Source organism: Colius striatus, chromosome 7 (assembly GCF_028858725.1).
Source record: "Colius striatus isolate bColStr4 chromosome 7, bColStr4.1.hap1, whole genome shotgun sequence".
NCBI classification, from domain to species: domain Eukaryota; kingdom Metazoa; phylum Chordata; class Aves; order Coliiformes; family Coliidae; genus Colius; species Colius striatus.
The window spans coordinates 21,156,698-21,178,666 of NC_084765.1; the positions used below are offsets into that span (position 1 = coordinate 21,156,698).

Below are 21,969 nucleotides of genomic sequence, written 5' to 3' on the forward strand. Positions count from 1 at the left end.
GCCTGTCTGATGAAAGAATCCCTGGCATTTTTACAGTGTTTGCATCTCTGGAAATACACCATGGAGCTGCTTTCCAGGCTCCTGCCTGCTGGGGGTTTGAAGAAATTTGCGCATGTGTGGACTGGTTTGGTATTTTTTTTTTTCCTTCTTATTTCTCCAGGTCACCTGCTTTTGAAGTGTTGCTCGTAAATAGTGCCAGGAGTCAGCAGGCCTGGAGCTTGGCAGGGAAGGGAGGGACAGTGCTGCTGGAGAGGAGCTTTGTCCAAATGGGTGGTCAAGGATTTCTTAAGAGATCTGGAGAGCAGACGGCCGGGGCTGAGCAGCTAACCAGGTGGCTGATGGGAAAAATCTATTTCATCTGTTAATTATGTCTCGTCAGTGTAATTGCCACGAGCTAATCTCAGAGTGACTCTGGTGCTGTTTCAGGTTGTGTGTGGGTGTCTCTTATTTTCCTCACCCTGTTGCTGCCTTTAGGGTCGGGGCAGTGTCAAATGTATCTGAGAGCAAGGGAGACAAGGAGCTGGGAAGCTGTTGGGAGAAATTTTGGGATAGCCTGGAATCAGTCATGTGTCAGCCAGGTAGGGCTGCTCTCCCTCATCCCAGTTGAGACTGTGCAGCTGTCAGTTTCCCACCTTTCCAGGCCTGCTCTGCAGCTCGTCATACTGGAGGTGATGGTGGTTTCATGTCCTGAAGCTGGGTGCTGTGTCGTGCTGCCTGGAGGCGTGGGATGGAAACCTTGTGCTTCCTGCTGTGATTTGGCTTTTGGTGACCGTTCTGATGTGTCCTCAGTGTCCCAGACACTGAAGCTTGGGATTTATTTCCCACTGAGGCACTCGACTTCACTGTCTCTTGTCCCTCACAGCGAGGCTGGCGTGGAGCAGAGCCCTCCCCTTGGGTGGCATTGGCAGGAGAGGAATCAATCCTCACTCCCAGGGGCAGTGCTCAATAATTCAGAGGGAAATGGCGAGCAGGGAAACGTGTGAGTAATGCCTGTTGGAGCTGAGAGCTGTGACCTGCCAGTGCTGGTATTGATCGAGGGACTGCTGCCAGATGGCTGCTGCTGCAGGGACTGCTGAGGAGCAGCCCCTAGCCTGGGGGTGGGCACTGAGAGGGTGCTGCTTTTTGCCGTGCAATGAGGGATTTGGAAGACTGGGAGCTTTCACCCTGCCCAGGGCCTCTCCTGCCTGTATGTGTGGCTGCTGATGAAGGCAGATCTGCCTGCCCTGTGTTTCTTTGTTTGTAACTTTGTTCTCTTTGCTCTCTCTTCCAGCAGAGATGCCGTCACCTGGGCAGACCCCGACTGCTGGAAGCCCCTGGAGGACTTAGGTGACCCCCAGGGCGTGGAGGCAGGGAAGAGCCTTGAACTGTGAGGGGCCGTTAACTCTAAGATGTCCTTGAGCAGCGGAGCTTCCGGAGGGAAAGGAATTGATGCGAACCCGGTTGAGACGTACGACAGTGGGGATGAGTGGGACATTGGTGTAGGCAATCTCATCATCGACCTGGACGCTGATTTGGAGAAGGATCAGCAGAAATTGGAAATGTCGGGCTCCAAAGAGGTGGGGCTGCCGGCACCAAACGCGGTAGCAACCCTACCGGATAACATCAAGTTTGTGAGCCCAGTGCCAGGCCCGCAGGGCAAGGAGGGCAAATCCAAGTCAAAAAGGAGCAAGAATGGCAAGGACAGTGGCAAGCCAACCCCGGGGACCTCCTTGTTCACTCCCAGTGAGGGAGCTGGCAGCAAGAAGGAGGCTCAAGGACGCTCTGGGGACGGTGCGAACTCAGGTGGCTTGGTGCCTGCCATCACCCCGAAGGGCTCAGAGAAATCAGCCAAGGCGTCTCGCAGTGTGGCTGGCTCCAAGAAGGAGAAGGAGGGTGGCTCATCGAAAAGCAAGAAGGAAAGGAGTGAGGGTGTTGGGGCTGCAGCGGAAAAGGAGCCGAGCGTGCTGCAGCCCCTGGCCCTAGCAGTGAGGGTGGGACAGTATGATGTGGGTCAAGGGACAGAGCCTGCTGCTGCTGAGCAGCTTGGGAGTATAGCTATTGACACGGGAGCTGCACTCAATCCCTTGGGAGTTAAATCGGAGCTGGAGGATGGGGAAAGTGAGTGCCGGCAGCTGAAAAAGGTGAAGTCGGAGAAGGTAAGGAAGATGTCAGGGTGCAGGGGAAGGTGGTGCTGCCTCTCAATTCTGGTGGCCACTCCTGCTGTGGTGGGACTATGTCTTGTGCACCACTGGGGACTGGCACTGACACGTGGCTGGTGCTTTCTGGTTCTGGTGTGGAGATGGTTTGGCCATGTGATGTGCCATACTCTGGCACAGTGATGGGAGGACACCAGTCAGGCCACGCCTGGCTTCTGGAAACTGGGCCTCAGCGCATCGCCCACAGTCACTGTGCGTCAGGGCATCATCCTGCTGTACTCCTAGGATTTGGTTCCTGTGGTGCTGTGGTGGTGTTGAGTGGGTCTAAGCCTCCTCAGCTCCAGGGCAGTATCTGTTGACTGCTGTTCTCTGCTTCCTGGTGGCTTCACCTTGTGTGTCAAAGCTCCCTGCAGCTCCTGAAGGAATTTATTTCTTCCTGGTTGCATCATTTGCAGAGAAGGAGACCATAACATGTTAGTAAACGGTGGGGATCTGTGTGGGTGAGCAGGAAAGCACGAGGTGCAGGGTTGACAGGAGTTACCGCCTTGGTTCTTAGTCTGCTACTGGTATGTGGGCTTTGTCCCACTTGTGATGATCAGCCTTGGACCAACAGGTTGTTGTGGGGGATTTTTTTACGTGTTGCTCTTGTGCTAACACGCAGCAGTGATGCTGAGCTGGTGAAGCTGCTCAGGCCAGTGGGGAAGAGCCCCGCCATGGAGATGAATGGCTGTCTGCCTGACTGTCCCAGTGGCGGTTGGCTCTGGGTGGCTGTGTGACCAGCCTTAGATACAACTGCTGGAGTGGCAGCTTGGTTAGCTTGTTTCTTAATAGTCGCAGTGGCTGATGTGATTTCTGTGGACGGATGGGGGAAGACTTCGGGTGTGTGGCATTCTTAATGCTTGGAGCAGAAGCTCCTCTGCACCAGCTGCCTGCATGATGGTGCCATTCTATGCCCATGAAGCCATGTGTTTTCCATGCATGTGGTAGGCATCACGAGTGTGTATATTCAGGGTGGCTCAGCTCTGTTGTTGTGAACACATGCTGGGGTGTCAAGAAAGTGGCTGGGGGAGTATTGGGGTAGCCAGTGGCTTCCCAGGAGGGCTTCTGCTTTGATGTGAGCGTTGGTGTTGGGCTGTGGGAAGGGATGGAGGGGGAGGGGGAGTGCTCTGTGGATTTGGGAGGGTTGCTGAAATGTTGGGGAGTTTTTTTTTTTTTTCCCACCAGTGAAAAGATACACAGAGAGAAGGGTGGTGGGGATGGTTGGCCATGGGATAACTCTGGGAGAAGAGTGCTAAGTCAGTCAGTGCTTCCACCACTTGAGAGGAAGCCTCCTGGGGCAGAGGACTGAAGCCTATAAGATTGAGGAGTGCTGTGGAGACAGCATGCTGTTTCCTTGTTCTTCCTGGCAGCAAAATCAGAGTGAACAAAAGCAGTAAGAGGAACAGATGCTCTTTTGCATGATGGACTTGAATGCTACTGCAGAAAGCTGTTAATGCTGAAAGTTCACCAATGCTCTGGGGCACCTGAGTGGGTTTGTGGAGGAGGACCCCATCACAGGGCTGTACAGAGCAGTGTCTTTTGACTTGGGAAAAGTCTGAGAGGGCCGGAGCTTGGGAAGTGGTTTGGTAAACGTCTCAACATGCTTGGCTGTTCTGTTCCCATCTGCTGTTGGCCACTGTCAAAGCCAGCATGGTAGCTCTGGTTGTACCATGGCTTTTCCCGTGTTGTTACTATTGAATCACAAAGTGGTGCAGCAGCAGAAACCCTCTGCAGGTAGAAATGCCAAAGCAAAGTGGGGATTTTGAAGAAAGGGACCAAACATGATGGACCTTGACAGGCTGGAGGAGTGGGCACATGTGAACCTCATGACGTGCGACAAGGCAAAGTGTGAGATCCTGCACCTGGCTTGGGGCAGTCCTCAATATCAGTGCAGACTGGGGGGTTAATGGATTAATGTGTCACTAATGGGTGACACATTGGATATGAGCTGGCACTGTGCCTTTGCAGTCTGGGAAGCCTGTCTTGGGCTGCACCCAAGAAGCATGGCCAGAAGGCTGAGGGAGATGAGACCTTCAACCCTGGAGCACTCTGTGGTCCCCAGCACAAGAAGGACACAGAGCTGTTAGTATGGGACTGCTGGAGAGCCATGGAAATGAAGAGGTGGAACACCTCTGCTGTGGAGAGAGGCTGAGGGAGTCGGTGTTGTTGGGATGGTTGGGGAAGAGAAGGCTCTAGGGACACCACCTTGTGGCTTTTCAATGTTTAATGGAGGCTTGTAAGATAGATGGAGAAAAACTTTTTACCAGGGCTTGCAGTGAGAGGACAAGGGTAGGTTGGGATTGGCCATGAAAGAAGAAATGTTTTATGATGAGGATGGTGGGGCCCTGTGACAGGTTGTCCAGAAAGGTTGTAGCTGTCCTGTCTTTGGAAGTGTTCAAGGCCAGGTTGGAGCAACCTGGTCTAGTGGAAGGTGAACAAGATGGTCTCTGAAGGTCCCTACCAACCTATTCTTTCCTCTCTGTACCGATACCTTATGAAAATGGTTCTGCTATTTCACTTGTCCAGATTCAGGTGCAACCACGTGGATGAGGGCTCAGCCTGGAGGATTCAGCTCTTTTCTGAGAAGTGATTTACAGGCTGGATCTGCAGGATAACCTGTCTGGATCTGCAGGATAACCTGTCTGGATCTGCAGGATAACCTGTCTGTATGCACTCCAGAGGAAGTATTGTCTGTTTTATCAGCTGCCCTGGGGGCAGCTAGATGCCTTCTGTTGGGAAAGCCCTGGGCTAGAAGAAAGGTGTCTGCATGGCAAGGGGTGGGAAAAAACAATTTCATGTCTCAAGGAAGAGCCTGAGAATGGGGTGGTGGCTGGGGCAGGGTGGAGGACAGAGGGGACGAGATGGAGGTGATCAATGGCGTTGGGCTCTTCCTGTCTCATGAAAGCTGCAGAGGTGCCCCAAAAACGGCAGACAAGTGAAGAGTGAAGGTATGTGCTGGCTGTAGGAAGGCAGCTCCCTCTGGGGCTGCATCGGGGGACGAAGGCTGCAGGCCTGGGGACAGGCCCTGCCTGGGAAGTGAGAAACTTTCTCAGACCGAAACAGGAACAGCAGCAATGTGACTCAGCCCAACCTTTGGTCTCTGGCAGCTTGTCCTCTGTTTAACCCTGTGCTGCTCCAGGTTCTGTTTCAGGCAGGGAGGCTGGTCTCCATCTGGAGATGAAGAAAGAGAGATGGTCTCTCCCTGCACCAGCCTGGGGTAGGTGACCTCCTCATACATGCCTGCACACTGAGCAATCAGCCTGCAGCCAGGAGGTTTTGTTGCTTCTCCTTGGCTGAGTTGAAGAGCACTTCAGTAGAGAGTATTTTTCCTTGATGATGTTTCTGTGTCAGCTTGCTGTTTGTCCCTGCTTCTGCTTTTGTGCTCTTTAAATATCTCACTATAGGGTTTTGCAGCCCTCCAGTGCTTGCTGAGTGTAGGAAGGAGCTTTGCTTTGTTTATTTTTTTTAAGACATTCTTTCACGTCAGCAGGTGCTCAAGCTGGCATGGTGTCCTTGGGCCAGATCACCCTGACTCCCATGTCTGACATTGCAGTGGTGGAGTGTGTGGATGTGGCCCGTGGGCTCAACAGGACATGTTTTGCCAGTTGACCCCATGGCTTCTCTGGTCACTGCTTCCCGAGGTGAAGCTTTGGGAACTCAATATCCCATATGCCCTTTTCCTAGGTGGACGTCCTGACCATCTCCAGCCTCCTCTTGCTGCTTGCCATGTCTTGTTACATACCTTCCTTGAACCCAATGCTGTCATTATTTTGGGACTTGAGCAATAACTTCAGCAGGGATGAGGCTGATCACAATGAAACCCATCAGCAATAACCCTGCTGAGATCTTCCAGTGTCTCTTGGGTGGGCTGAGCACCTATCTCAGGTTTACCTTGGGCTGTGGTTTGGTGCCTGGGCAGCTCTTTGCACCAGCCTGTGCTGCTGGAGCCCCAGAGGTATTTGTGAGGGGGCAGGAGTGAGATCGTACAGCTTGCAGCAGGTAAATGAGTCTGTGCTGATGCACGTGTGTCTGGAATGTGTGGGCCAGCGGCAGGGTCTGTCGCTGAGCCGGTGGGCAGCAAGCCACGGGTCCCTGGGGCTGGCTGGAGCTGACCTTGGCTTTGGTTTGGGGGCAGCAACGCTCGGGAGGGAGCGGCTGCTCTCGGCAGCAGCCATGCTCAGCAAAATGGCCGTGCACGGTGGTGCAGCCGGCCGTGGGAAGCCGGGATTCAGCGCCTGCCCCGTCGGCTGCTTTTGAGTGGCCCAGCCGGCTCTTGGAGTCTGTGCCCTGGGGCGGGAGCGCTGACTGGCCACCCGCACCCTGTGCTGCTGCGGGGAGCCAGCCCGGCTGGGGTATGTTAGGCGTTAAACAAAAGGTCCTCCCAGTTCTTGGCTGCTGCTCAGGCTTTGTTTTGATTGAGAGGTTGTTCAGCAGGAGGAGGGTGTTGGTTTTTTTTCCCCCTACTCTTCTGACAAGCGTCCAGATGCAATGCTGCTGCAAACAAGGGAAAGGCAAACAGAAGCTGCTGGAGACTCGGCTCTTAAGAAAAGCCTCTCTGGGTCACATGCACTGCGGTTTTGGGAAGCAAGGAAACTGGATTTGGTCATGTCCCTTTGCAGGAGAGGTGATAGTGCTTTCCCCTCCCCAAATTTCCCCCACCCGTAACCGCAGCATGGTTATGCTCAGTGCCTGCTCAGAGCAGAGATCCTCTGCTGTGGGTGGCCCTGTGGTGAGGGGACATTGTAAAGTGGAGAACACCAGGGGGATGGGCCCTGTGAAAGTACATTCTGGTTCTGTGGGAGGACAGTGTGGTGTTGGAGGTGGTGCTGGAGCGGTGGCTGGCAGGTCGGACAGCAGTAGAGGAAGTGGGGTGGCTATACCATGCCAGTGATAGCTGCCAAAAAAGAAGTACTCCCCAAAATATCTCCCTGGAGTCTCCCTGAAGCTGCTGTCTTGTCTGGCAGCTTACAATGTGTCTTTGGTGTCATCTGTGCAGACCTTCTTCCCCTAAACCTACAGAGACATACCTGCACAGTGTCTTCAGCACTGTTCCTTCAGTTGTGACCACCTCAGCCTGACTGGGACATGAGGCGACTCCCCCAAGTGCCCCCTACCATTAATTCTTTACCTAAAATCAAAGCATGACTGCCCTATTTTTTTTTATTTTATTTTTAGCCCTTTTTGGCAGGAGGGGTAGGTTTCAATGAAAGATGGAGCAGCAAGGGTTGGTGTGAGGGCGTGCTTGGATGACTGCAGCTTGAAGAGGTGAGATCTTCCTGAAGGCAGCAGCTCTGCTAGGTGCAAGCCCAGCAGGAGATGGCCAGAGACTCTCTTAGGGCTCTTTCTGCGTGTTAGGTATTGCATTTGCTTCCAGCTTTGCACCTCAAAGAGGGAGTGATGCTCTGCGCAGAACCTGGAGACCACTGTGGGCTTGGCGTCAACTGATGGTATTGACAGTTCCTGGCACAGGGCTGTGGAGACGTGACTGCTGATCCTGTGCGACTGCTTTACACTGTCCTGCTGGTGTGTGTGAAGGGCTCCAGCTCTGCTGTGGCCTCTTCTGTTGCCCTGTCCCAGCCAGTGCCAGCTTCCCACTGTCCCTTAGTGCTTGTCCTCTTCTACTTCACTAGCTGACAGTGGCACCAGTACAGAAGGGCAACTGATTTGTGTTCCTCTGAGCTTCCAGCTCTGCTATCTGTGCATGATTTTAGGATGTGATCTCACCCTCCATTGGCAGCTCTTTGTGTCTTGCTCCCACACAAAATGGTTCAATCGTCATTTGACCACTGAGGAGCATCGTGGCAGCAGGGAGCTGCTGTGCCAAGGGCTTGAGCCCTCTGTGTGCCAAGTGCGTTCTATGCTTGCAAAAAAACCCAAGACACCAAAAAAGCTTTTCTCACCCCAAATGTCAAGATATTTAGTGCAAGGCTCTGACAAAACCTGAGCTGCTCTGACCTGAGATTCAGATTGTGGTGAGGATGAAGAGGGTTCTTCTGGATTTGAGGTAGTGTTTTGGGAAGCTGAGTTGCTTGATGTGGGCCAAAGCCAGGACAGCTGTTGTGGGCTGATCCCAGCCTCGTGCTTCAAAGATGTGCTTGCGATTTTTGACTCGGATGTGCTGGATGCTGCTTTGCATGGATTTCCATGTCCTGGGGCCAGAATTTGGGTGGAGAGACTCCCACTGGAGGCATTTTGTTGAAAATTACTTTTGCTTTACAACTCCTCCAAAACTCGGTCCCTTCGGAGTTGGCATTAACCCTGTATTTCATTTTCCCTGTGAATTTTTGGGGCGTTTGGGAAGCCCAGCGCTTGTAGTAGGGACCTGCTCGTACTGAGAGCCCTGGGCAGAAGCTCTTTTCCTCCCATCCCAGCGCTGTTTCCCACCCCTCCTCAGGCTCTTTCCAGGGAATGGCAGCCGGGGCAAAGTTGGCAGCTGAAGAAAGTGGCAGGAGGTTGCAGGCAGCTCTTGCCTGCTCTTCTCGCCGTGGTTTCTCTTCTCCAGCCATGCTGGAACGAACTGCCTCCAGAGCTGCTGACAGGGCTGTGTTGGGAGGCTTTGGGAATTACACCACTCATTTCCTTATCATCCCTGGACCCACCGCCTGGAGCCTTCTGCTCTAGGAACAAGGCAAGACGGGGCACACAGCCAACATGTGTCAGGAGCTACAAAAGAGGAAATTGGCCTCGTTCACTTAAAACCATGGGGTTAGTCTTTGAGTTTTGGCTCCTGCTGAGAGGTTATTTATATATGGGCTTTTTCTCTTTTTTTTTTTTTTTTTGTAACTACTAGATGTAGCAGACTGGGAGTTTTAGCTAATCCCACCTCTAAAGGTTTTATAAAGGAAAAGTTGCATCTCTCCCTCTCTGCTTTCCTAGCTGACAGCATTAGGAAGGACTAGTGGAAGACTGAGCTAGTTTTCATGCCTGACCCTTTGGCGTTGCTGTATCCCGTTGAACAGGTCATCATGCCGAAACCAGCCCCATCTCTGCTGGAGAGAGAAGTAGGACCTGTGGTTCCTCATCAAGGACGTGGGTAGAAAATGCAGTCACCCTGGGAAAGCGGGGAAAACATCTCCCTGTTCCCAAAGCATGAGAGTGGAATGACAAGGCACTAATGAGGAGGCTGACACAGGGAGGATGGCTCCTTCTCAACAGAGTCCATGCACTGCTGCTTTGGCATGAGTGAGCTGCAGTCTGCTCCCCTGATGCTTCGATGAGAGATTTTGATGAAAGGACTGGTGGGTGATTGATCCTGCTGAGTCACGGACCCAATTTCTCCTCTGATGAGACAGTAACTGCTTGAGATCGGTCAGATTTTGAGGCTACCAACTTGAGTAGATTCTCGTGTTTGTTGCATTGCTTCTAGGCTGGCGGTAGTAGCTTATTAGCCTAATGACCCCAGTTACCCAGCACCATTTATCTGCCTCAGTGCAATGTCTTTAAAGGAAGATTCAGATGTCTTGAGCGCTGTGCAACCCCAAAGGCTTCAAAACCCAGCAAGCTGCTCCTGCGGCCCTGCCAGGGAGCTGATGCGGGAGGAGTGTGCCAGGAATAACCCACTAATGAGCAAAGCTGCTTCTCCACCCAGCAGCCAGGGAGGCTGCTGGAAAGGGCTGTAGAGCAAAGCACTGCCTGTTTTTCCCTTCCTCTGCTTTTAAAGGCTTGCTTGTTGGGAGTTTGATGCCTTTCAACAGAGAGTCTTTATAGGGTGGTTTGGACTGGAAGGGACCTTAAAGCTCATCTTCCAACCCCCCTGTTGTGGTCAGGGACACCTTCCAGTAGCCCAGGTTGCTCCTGCCCTTGAACACTGACAGGGATGAGACATCATCTACCTTCTTCTACCTTCTTTCAGTTTAAAACCAGTACCATTTGCCCAATCACTACACTCCCTGACAGAGTCCCTCCCTGTGTTTCTTGTTGTCCCTTTAGGGACTGAAGGCTGCTGTAAGATCTCCCCGGAGCTTTCTCTTCTCCAGGATGAACAAACCCAGTTCTCTAAGCCTGTCTCCCTAGCAGAGAGGCTCCAGCCCTTAGATCATCTCTTTTGCTTCCTTTGGACTTGCTCCATGTCCTTCTGCTGTTGGTGCCCCAGAGCTGGAGGCAGCACTGCAGGAGGGTCTCACCAGAGCAGAGCAGAGGGGGAACATCCCTTCCTTGGACCTGCTCCCCATGCTGCTTTGGCTGTAGTCCGGGGTACAGTTGGCTCTCTGGCCTGCTGTGTTGCTGAGTCATGTTGAGCTTCTTATCAACTGACAGCCCCAAGTCCTACTCCATAGGACTGCTCTCAAGCCTTTCTCTGTCCAGCCTGGGATTGTTCTGACTCATGTGCAGGACCTCACACTTTGCATTGTTGAACTTCATGAGATTCACATGGGCCCACTTCTCCAGCCTGGTCAAATCCCTCAGGATGCCATCCCTTCCCTCCAGCATGTGACCACACCACACAAAGATTTTGCCTTAAGTCCAGGTATAGATGATGTCAGTCACTCTTCCCTTTTTCACCGTCGCTGTAATCCCATTGTTCAGGCCACCAAATTTGTCAGGCACGATTTGACTGTAGCGAAGCCATGTTGACTGTCACTGGTCACCTCTCTGTTTTCCATGTGCCTTCACGTAGTTTCCAGGAGGATCTGCTCTGTAATCTTGGTGGCCTGCAGTTCTCTGGGTCTTCCTTTTCTCCCTTTTTCAAAATTAGGGCCATGTTTCCCCTTCTCTGTTGGAACTGACTAGAACACCTGACTGCTATGACTTCTCAAATACGATGGATAGCAGCTTAGCCATTTTATCTGCCAGTACCCTCAAGACCAATGGATGCATCTTATCATGTTCCATGGACCTTCAGGTTCCTTACATGGTCTCAAACCCGATCTTTTCCTACAGTAGGAGGTTCTTCATTCTTCCAATCCTTTCCTTTGCCTTCTGTGACTTGGAAGATGTGACTGATGCACTTGACAGTGAAGACTGAGGCAAAACAGTTGTTGAGTCCCTCTGCCTTCTCCATATCCTGGGTAAGCAGGTCTCCAGTTTCCTTCTGGAGAGGGTCTGCATTTTACCTAGTCTTACTTTTATTATCAGCTTACCTGTAGAAGCTTTTCTTGTTGCCTTTGATATCTCTGGCCAGATTTAGCTCTGTCAGGGCTTTAGCTTTCCCAATCTGATCCCTATCTGCCCTCACAGTTTCTGTGCATTACTCCCAGGCTACCTGTCCTTGCTTCCATCCTCTCTCCCCTGCAGGCATGGCATCATCTGTGCCACTGCCTTCCTGATGTTTGCTGTGCAAACATGGTGCTGTGTTGCTCTTTTGCTGCTCTTGAGGATGCTTTCTTTGGTCTGGAGCTGTGAAGCTCATCTTCCCTGTGAGTCCCTGTGTGCAAGTCATCCTTGGAGATGTACTGGCTGCCCAGGTATTCAGAGCTGCTGGCGTGCAACACCCCTGTGCAGGATAAAAGGCAGCCAGCGATTGCAGTGGACTTTTCAGGATGACTTCTTGTGACATTGCTAACTTGTGGTGATCAATGCCTGGGGCTTAAGCCCTCATTGGACTGCAATAGGAAAGCCAGCTCAGGTCTAGTAGATGTTGAGCTGGCAGCTGGAGTCAGAGAGCTGGGGAGAGCAGCCCAGGGCTGAAGAGAAGTCGCCAGACTCTGAAGTGATTTAAAGCTACCAGCAGCCTGATGATATGTTGTATTTGGTGACAACATCTGCTTGAGATATTCCTGTTCCTGTTACTCATTCCTGCCCATGGACCAGATCAGGGAACTGATCTGATGTAAATAAAGGCGCTCAGGGTTTTCTAGGGTGAGCTCAGGTTGTGTGCTGTCATGAGTGGCTAAGTGGGCATGCTGGGATGAACAGGAATGTGGGCAGCAGGGATGCTGCTGGGGTGGGAGACAAGGGCTTTGCTGTGGGGTCTTTGCTGTCTGGCACTGCTCAGGCCAGGAGGGGACGTGGTGCCAGTGCTGTCCATCTCTCCTCCTCCCGTGCTCCCAGCATTGCTCCCAACTGTCTGAACAGTGCCAACTCCATCCCAGGACAAATCCCTTTGAAGAAAGATGTTAACCACAAAGCTTTTATGTGGTGGAGTAGTGGCACATGCTCCTATCTGCTGATGTTTCCACTGTGCTTGACATCAAAATTGGTTTAAAACTCAATAAGTGTCTAGACTTCTTTTAAAATGTTTTCTGGCCCTTGTGTGCTTGGGGTCTCTCGAAGCATGTTGCAATGAATAACGTGAAGAGCAAGCATACTTCGCAGTTTTAAGCTTTAATTCTAGTTGTGATGTGGAGATCATCACATTTTATGTCTCATCAAGGGGATGAGATGTGATGCAGCTCAAAGGCGCTTTGTGTTTGTTGTTGAGTGAGCAAGAGAACCCATTGGGACTCTTGACTGCCCTTCCTTGATGTGAATGCTGGAGCCTCCATGCCTCAGTTTCCCCCATCGTCCACACGGATTGAGTGCTTCTCAGTTAGGCATGAGCGTGGACTTTGTTGGAGAGAGCACCTAAGGTGCTATGGCTGGAGAAGGCACTATTACAGCTACAAATCCTGTAGTTGTGGTGGTAGCTTTATTTTTTCCCAAGCTAGAAAGTAATTTTATTCTGGGAAGCTCACCTTCTCAATTATCTATGTAAATGCGGTGTTGTGATTCTTATTTACCCCAGGTGCCATGCAAATGAATGCTGTTCCCAGGCTCCCCTACTCCCCCCAGGCCTCCCTCCCTCCAGTCCCTGGGATGTAGGTTTGCTGCCTCCTGCACTGGGAATGGCCCCACTCATCTGCTTAACAGATAGATGGAGCTTGTTCTGGAGTGAACCACATGCCATATGGCTGGTGGCTGCAATTCTTGGAGTCAGCCTTTGAAAGAGGCTTGGTCCTGGGTTCAGGTCCTTGGTCCTGACTGGGCTAGAGGAGGGGGAACTGCATCCATCCGGCAGCGTGTCCACAGATAGTGGCAAGTGGAGGCATGGAGTGTGCTGCCCTAAAGGGGCTTGTTCCATGGGATGGACGTCCCAAAAAGAATCAATACTGCCAGAGCTGCTATCAGTGCCATGTTGTTCACCAGCCTTGTGTGGCAGATGGACTGCTGTGTCCTGGTGTTCCCATGCCAAGGGCAGAGGCTAATGTAACTCTGCTAGCTCCAAGCAAGTACTTCCAGCTGGCGCTGCCCTGCCTACTGGGGATCCCAGCTCACCCTCTCTGGTGGGTTGCAGCCCCAGATTTCTGCTTCCATGTCCGTTTGTCCCACCATGGGGTAGGCAAGAGAGGCGCTTTGCAAGGAGAAGGGAACAAAGCCATGGGAGAGAAAGGACAACATTGGTGCTACAGCTGAGCTGCAGTGATTGAGCAGGATTTGGGAGAACAGGAAAGAGCTGGGTCATGTGTGCTTGGGGAGATGGCTTTCGAAGGCTGAAAAGAATCCTCTAAGGGGAGGGTGGCCAATGCCAGTCAGCTCTTTGAGGTGTTAACTCAGTCATCAAGAAGAGCTAGCTGTGCTCGCGAAGCCTTTCCCATCCTGGCTTTGGACAGATGAGAAGATCTATAGGATGACTTGTAAGGACAATGTGGTTTTAGGGTTTTCAGTGCTGTTCAGTGGCTTGGATGGGAGGAAGGCAGCCGTGTATATATGTCACAGAGCACAGCAGTTTGCTAACAGGAAGATTTCTTTTTTTTTTTTTTTTTGCTTAGCCTTAACATTTCAAAGTACAGGAACTCTTTAGGTATTTAGAGTTTTATGGTCTTCCAGGCTGGCTATTAATACTCTGCTTTGTGTCCAGGGTAAAGGGAGCTGGAGGGGCTGAGCTTTGAATGTCTAACGGAAGCCAGCCTTTTAGTAGAAGCTCTATGGCCCCAAGCAGAGCATTTCTTAGCTTCACTGACCTGAGGAAACAGTTAAAGCTCCTTGCTAGCAGGGAGAGCAGGTCGTTCAGCTCTTGGACAGTGTTCTGCGGGGACTGGATCTTGCGTCAAAAAAGCAAAGGCACACGTGAAACCACCCCTTCGTGTCAGGGTGACAATGTGCCACAGCTTTGCCGGATCACTGCCTGATTGGTTTGTGGAAAAGCCAGGTCCCAGGAAGAGGCCCTGCTTTTGAGGGGCTCACAGCCTGTATTTCTCTCTATTCCATCCTACAGACCAAGAAAACATCAGCTGTTGGTATTTGCCGTGATAGTAGGTAATAGTTTCTTGGACTAGCTTGTGTCCTGTTCATGTGGTCTCTGTAAGCAGTTTCAGCATTTACTGGTTCCTCCAAGGGTGTGAGGAGGTGTATGGCATTAAAAAATGGAAATTTTAGGATTTCCAGGCTGTGTATTCAACAGTAGTGCCTTGGCTTCTGTCAGGAACATCTTCTGTGGGATCCTTCAAAAGCAGAAGACATGGTGGAGAGGGCAGCAACAGGTCTTGTTCTGTTTTATCTCTATTAATTATCTTATCTATTTTATCTCATTCTGTGTGAGCAGAGGCTGTTTTGGGGTTCCCATTGCACTGTCTCTGTACACAGTGCTCCCAGCCTGGCTGAGCCCTGGAGTCAAACACATCCACCTTCCCATGGGGAAGGGGCTCTCCTCATCTGTTTGTGGCTGGTAGAGGAGGGTGGGTTGGGTGCCCCACATCCTAGTGCTGTCCTGATGGTCTCCAGACTCTGGCTGCAGGAGTGAGAGTGACCAGACTTGGAGATGCCTGTTGTTTCTGGGCAAGATATCAACGGTTTCATCCTCCAGACCACTGAAGCAGCTAGGTTTTCTGGGCAAGTGGAAGATCTGTTTGGTGCAGATCCCAAGCTGGTAGCACAAGGACCCCACTGTGAGAGATTGGCTTCTCTTTTGAAGCCACCATCATGAAGCAGAGCATGGTGAGTTGAGGCAGGGGATCAGATTTTGGTAAATTGGATATTTCTGGGCATGGAAACCTCTGTTACAATGCTATGCTTTGCTCCTTACTAACTGGTCCACTGTTGTGTGTTGCCCCAAAGCCTTAGGGAACCATCCACTGTGCTCAGCCAGTTTCAACGTGGCACTAAAGCAGTGCTTCGCTAGAGGTGTCTCAGCTCATGTTGACTGAGTGATTCCAGCCTCCTGCCAGCAAGCAGGTCCATTAAAACCCAGTCTCCTTGGGGAGCTGATGGTCTGATATGGGAGATGGGAAGAGAAATCGCTTTCAATTTCCCATTGATCCTAATGAGCTGGTGTGGGGGCTCGGATGGCTCAGCTGCGCTGGTGGCTATTAGCTCCGGCACTCAGTGCTGCTCTCAGGTCTGCTTTACTTCTTCATTCTAGGAAATTGAACAAAGAGAAAACCCCTTAAGAGGATTTTAATCAGAACTTGGCAGAATAACTTAAAGAAACCCAAGAAATCTTCTGCCAACTGCACTTCATGCTGAGATTGTTGATGAATGAAAGGGGCAAAGACAGGGCTGTGGCTGAGTTTCTTCTGTCCCATTTAATGGGATCACATTAGCACTCCTCCTCCTCCCTGGGCTAGGGGAGAGGAGGGAGAACATAAGCCTTCTTCAATGTGCTGAAGACTTGCTGTCAGCTGGAAATGAGGCAAAGTACTCTGGGAACAGTTGATGAAAGTCATCCCAGATCTGCTGGAGGTGGCCAGTGTGGCTTGGGAGGAGAAGAATACTTGTAGTGTTAGTGGCCTTGCAGATTGGGGCAGTACTGTGATATGACAGGATTTCTTGGCAGGATGGAGGAGTGGGCCCATGTGAACCTAATAAAGTTCAACAAGGCCAAGTGTAAGATCCTGCAGTCCTCAATATCAGTGCAGACTGGGGGTTAATGGGTTGAGAGTGACCCTGAGGAGGAAGATCTGATGGATGACAAATTGGACATGAGCTGGCACTGTGCCCTTGCAGCCCAGAAATCCAACTTCCAGCACAGACCATTCTGTGCTGTTGAGTTGCTGATGGTCATGGTAAACGCTATTGGGAGTGAGAATTGCTGCTATGAATTATGTCTGGGTTAAACTGAGACATGTGAGAGGAGCCTCTGCTCAGGCAAACCTGTTGCTGTGATGGGAGATGAGTCTTGGATCCCCAGACTTTTGCTTAGAGCTGATGATGAGTTTCTCATAACAACTTCTGAGCTCCAGTTTACAGAAGGAGTTATAACTGAGTCAAATTGTTATTTCAGAAAATTTGATTAAAAGTCCATTGAGTGGTACAAGCTTGGCCATTTAGGGGAAGGAGAGCTGCAGGAGTGGTTCTTGCATGTGTGGCTTGCAGATGGGCAACCCAAATCTACTTTTATTTTCTGATTCAGGCAAGGTGAGCACGTCATTTTGGTTTCTGAGTGTGGGCTGGGTGCTGCTGAGCAAAAAGCCCCCCAAAATGTGTTTATTTATAATCACAATAGAGTGTGTAGTATCTCTGCTTTTTATTTTATTGATATTATAATATCTCGACTGTTTTTCTAAATGTACTTTAATCCAAGAAGAGTTTAAGAGAGTGAGAACTCTTCTGATAAAGTTGCCAAAAATGATCTTTGCTTGAGACGAAGTACTGCTCTCAGGACTTTCTCTTGTAAAACAATTTGTGGATGAGCACAATGAAAAACCCAAAGAAATCCTCAAATGCTCCATCTAGTCGTTCCTGCTGGGGGTTATAGGACTGTAAATTCTCTGTGAGGAGCGTTTGTCACATGATGTGTAAGATGCTCTCATAAGGGTCAAGGAAGTTAACAGGAAATTGTCTGAGGTGACTGAATCCTTGAGAGGAGCATCTGCATGCAGCATGGTCAGGTTGAGGGGAGCAGCTTGGAACCTGCTGATGCACACATCCACCTTCCTTGCTCCCTACTGACTTGCTTATTCTCCTTCAGGATAACATCTGATCCTGTGACAAGCCTGATAGCTTTAGCTGTTGAAGGTGCAATGGTGACAATGTGATATGGATGATCTTTAAGGTATTGCATGAAAAGCCGTCTGAAAAGTAGGTTGTTGCAGCATTGGAGCTGAATGTTTGCTTCTCAGCACCTGGGAAGTGCAGAGCTAAGCTGAGTGCAGCAGCCTTAACTGTGCCCCTTTCCTCATGCTCCTTCTGGCAGTGTTTTCCCTAAAAATCACATGTCCGTATGCTGTGACTTTGTTTGACAACTTGTGCAGTGAAAAGGAGCTACACTTTTTCCTTGATGAGACATGTAGGTATATGCGGCATGTGTTCCCCAAAGTGGCATGGCCATGAAGCAAAATATGTTTTTGATGCCATCTGTTTTGTAGGGGGTAGAGTTAGATCTGCTGGAAGAAGCTCAGTGTGTGCCCCTGGCTTGTGTGGGATCTAACTTTGTGCTGAACTGAGCCTCTCCTGAAGGACCTGAAGTGACCATCCTCTTGTACTGGGCACTAGTAAGGCCATTCAGTGTTCAATGTTGGGCCACTCACTCTAAGAGGGACATCAAGGTACTGGAGCATGTCCAGAGACAGACATTGGAGTTTGGGAAAGGTCAAGCATTGGGAGCACTGATGAGGCGTGTTTGAGGGACCTGAGGGTGTTCAGCCTGGAGAAAAGGAAGCTGAAGGGAGACCTTGCTCTTTGCAACTCCCCAACAGGAGATTGTGGCCAGGTGGGGGTTTGGTCTCTGCCCCCAAACAACAAGCAGGACAAGAGGAAATTGCCTCAAGTTGGAGATGAAGGACAATTTCTTCCCCAAATGGGCTGTCAAGCCCTGGCACAGGCTGCCTAAGGCCATGATGGAGTCCCCACCCCCGGAGGGAACCCAAAGCCATGTAGCTGTGACTGTGGCAATGCTGGGGGAACTGAACTTGATCTTAAAGGTCTTTTCCAACCTCAATGATTCTGTGACCTGAGATTGGTTGTATTGGATCAGCTAGGTCAAATCACAATTAACTGAATACAGACAACTCTTAAGGTGATATAAAGTGTGCTTGTAGGACTTCTGAATCTCCTGGCTAGTAGCTTGCATATTGTGTCATGCCTTAGGGCTTGTGCATTGTAGGTGAGATTTTCCCAATGAGAACACTGGTGTCTGTCATGTCACACTGAGTACAATGCAAAGCCAGGCCTTGAGCATGCTGCTGGTTGAGTTCATGTAAAACAGCCAGCAGCTTTGAAGGGAGTTGGAGTAAAGAGCGAGTGCTACCAGGAGATGACACTGCCACAGTTGAGGAGAGGGTTAAAGTCATGACTGGTTTGTCATATCAAGCCTTGACTCCATAAACAGTTTTGATACAGGTCATTATTGGTGGGACAATGTGTTCCTTCTCAGGGGCTTCTGTTGGCTCTAGAAACATGAACTCTGGAAGGCACCATCAGGCTTGGTGGCTTCTGCCTACAGAGCTCCTCCAAGAGCTGAGATGGCTGTGCATGTCCGTACTAGCCAGGAGCTTCGCTGGCTCCAATCTGGGGCTTTGAGGAGCAGGGCAGGGTGAAGAGCCTGACTCTGGAGACTCTCCACAGGACTCCGGCTGGCTTCTAACCCAACTGAAAGCCCCCCTTCTTCCACCTGGGCCAGAAATTTACAGGGGCTTAATGGACCTGTCTTGGTGCTGGGATGTAATCCTGTTCTGGTGTCATATTTATTGCTGTTGGCAGGCAAGTGCCCAAGTGCCTGGTGCAGCTTCTGCAGCTGGTGCCTTCCCAGCAGAACAAATACGGCTTTGTTGCTTTTGGCCCAAAAGTAAAATCCCAGCATAGGATTCCTTGTTAGGCTTTTAAAAATATTATTTGAATGTCCAATACTGCAAGCCTTCATCTTGTTTCTTATGGAGAGGCAATCATTGACTGTGTTTCTGAGTGAAGTGCAGTTTGGTGAAGATGTTGGTCCTCTCTCTTTACTCAGACCCTCTGTGTGTGGGGGAGAAAGAGCCTTTTGTCTGTGTGTGTTTTTTGTGAGCACATTAGCAGTATGTGCCCAGGGCTTCAGGTGGCTTTTGCAGCCTGATGATGTTTTGCTAGGAAGGAGCTAGCTGCTGGAGCAGAGCTGCCTTGCTGAGGAGCTACTTTTTGGTGAGGTGGCTGGTGGACTGCCCTGGGCTTCCAACTGGATCTAAAGGATCACCCTGGAATCACAGTGGGGTGCTGGCATGTTAATGTGAGTGCACTGCGTGGGGAAACTCAGCTTGGCTCTGGAAGATGATAATTTCAGAATGGTGGTGTCTTACTCAATAGGTGTTTGCCCCAATATCTGTCTCAGCCTGTCATCATGTTGCTGACTGCTTCAGCACATTTACTGTTCTCTCCTCTTGTGGGGTAAGCGAGGGAACCGGAAGAGCCAGATCTGCTTCCACTTTTGTTCTCAGCAAAGCCCTTCAGATGAGTGGCACTTTGAGAGCCTTCCATGCTTGAGATGATGCTCAGCATGCAGGTGTTGTGTGGAGGTGCTTGGCTAGGAAAGAAGGCAGACCAGCTATGCAAAACCTTCCATAGAAAAGGGCAGCCTGATGTCATTTATGATCTTCATTTTATGGCATGTAGTAAACTGCAGCAGTACTGACCATCTGAATTGTCCCCAGATGAAAGTGTGTCTTTTCTTACACCTCTGTTCTTTCACAGTCATGTTGGCCTGGCTGAGATGTGAGGTCCTACCCTGCTCCCTGCTGCCCAAGGCAAGACCAGCCATGGTCTTCCTACTTGATGGTTTCCACCTGGAGAAGGGCGCAGGGTACGTGGGAGACAGAAGGCAGTTCTAAGGTATTGTTCTGCTTTGAGATCTTGTCCTGAACTGCTTTCATCCTAGCCATGTTTCAGAAGGCAGCTCTCTGGACATGGCAGATGTTTGGCTGTGATCTCTTGGAAGATGGGAGATCTTGGATGAGAACTTCCCTGCACAAAGTTCATCCTGGACTTGGCCACAGGAACTTCCTGCCTACTTGCGCAGTCATTGGAGCTTCAGCTGCTATCCCAAGAGGTGTCCTGCCTGCTCCTGGCCACCTCTTCCCACACTGATGCTCAAGGGTTTGTGCAGCCATTTGGGAAACTGGGCCAGGAAAATGATCCAAATGATCAGCTATGCTGAACAACTTCAAAAGCAAGTTTTAACCAGGAGGCTTCCCAGTGTTGCACAAATGTGTCTGTTGGTAAAAGACGCTTTAGTCTGGGGTAGAAATGGGCACCCATGGATGGAGTGTGGTGGGATGACTTCTTCTGGTGGTGGTGCTGGTCTGTGATGAGTTGCTGAACATGGCCTGTGTTGGCAGGCAACCACAGGGACAACAAATCTGACTCCTGCTGGGATTCTGGCTGGCAAGACTTTGTTTTCTTACCAAAGAGCCCAGTCTCGCTCTCTGACAAATGGGTTGATGTTTCAAGGCAGCTGTTGCCCGTGGAGAGCCTCCTTCCTTGCCATGCTTTTGGTAGGCTCTGTCTCCCAAGGGTGCAGCACAAAGGGCTATAGGTACAAGAGGGAAATGCCAGAGCTGCCAGAGCCTGCACTACACCCATAGCCATCCTTGCTGCCTGGGTTGAGAGGGTTGCCTTCAGTAATCCTGACTAATCCTTTAATCTGTATCAACACTGATAGGTATTAAAGCAGCAGATAAGGTTCAGACCATGGCTTGGAGCTCAGCGATATCCCCACCCTCTTCCAGCTAAATCTGTGCTGATTGCACATTCTCTTAAGGGGACCGTGCTCATTTGTCGAGCAGCTGGAGTGGGTTGAGAGGGTGGATTAGCTGCTTCCAGCTGGAGCATGCCCTCATCGCTGGGCTCCAGCTTGCCAGACAAGCTCATTGATCTGTCTACATGTGTTCCTGGTGACCAGCATCCTGTGCTTACTGGAACAGACCCTTCCAGTTGCACATTCCTCTGCTGCTCTGGACCAGATATGCTGTCTCTTGCTTTTTATTTGTTGTGTCCACCTGGATAGAAGACTGATTTGGCTGTAAACACTTCATGGAGCTCTTAGGCAACAAATGTGAAGATTTCCTCGATCAGCCAGTGCTGCTGAGCTGCAGTTCCTTGCTGCCTACTGCACTGTAGCAGGATTTCCCTCCTACCACACCTCAAGACCATGACTCCCACCACCACATCCCTCTTATCCAGGCCCATCATGCTCTCTTCTTTTTGGGCACTGTTACTCATGACTGAGGTCTGCAATGTTCTCTCTCGTACAGCACTTGGACACCTTTGGTTCCCTGAATGATGTGAAGCTGGGACTCCAGAGCTGGCTGTGTCATACTGAGAGGGCGGCAAATGATGGTTGTTAATGCTGAGAAGAGTGGCTCAAGTTCTCTATGCCAAGCAAACTGTCCCTGTTGTTTTTGCCATTGTAGGCTCATCTCCTCTTTCCCTGTCGTCTTCCAGCTTCTCATGCTCATGGGATTGCTCTGAGTTTGCCACTAGTTCCCTCATCAGCAAAGCCATGGTTAATCCTTGCCTTAAATCCTTTAAGCTGTCAGCAAACAACCCCCTTCTTACACTTCTGGCACGCAAACTCGGCTGGGATGGAGCCTCACAACCCCAAGGTTTTATTTTTGTTTCCAGATCATCAGTTCCTGGTCCCATTTTTGCCTAGTGCTGGAAGTTCTCCCACCATTGCGTGTAGGGATGGGTGGCTTGCTTGTGTGTGGCCTGCGGTGATGTGTCCTAGGTGTAAAAACATTCAGATTTTTAATTGCCTAATGACAGGTTCCCGGTGTGTCATGTTGTTTGAAGCTGCAGGTGAAGATTTGTTGCCTAGATTCAACATGGCTGATGTCGCACCTCTCTAAGGAGCCTCCTCTCCTGTGGGGCAGTGTATATTGGCCTTGTTTCTGGTCTACGTGGTCTGGACATGCAGCTGGTGGGGACAGAATGGATTAAAAAAAAATAGAATAAAGTTTTTTCTGTAGTCACA

General features: G+C 50.6%; 1 protein-coding gene across 3 annotated transcripts in view; it reads left to right on the forward strand.

Annotated features, from left to right (window-relative positions):
• Positions 1 to 21,969, forward strand: part of ZNF609 (zinc finger protein 609) — a 70,594-nt gene that overhangs the window by 13,075 nt on the left and 35,550 nt on the right. Inside the window, exon 2 of one of the 3 annotated variants that reach the window (XM_061999555.1) lies at positions 1,271 to 2,135. The exons of 1 other annotated variant lie outside the window; for it this stretch is intronic. In XM_061999555.1, coding sequence (XP_061855539.1) covers positions 1,389 to 2,135 — 747 coding nt within the window. In that variant the 5' untranslated portion in view covers positions 1,271 to 1,388. The remainder of the gene's footprint in view (positions 1 to 1,270; positions 2,136 to 21,969) is intronic. One more of the 3 variants, XM_061999556.1, reaches the window with a different exon arrangement.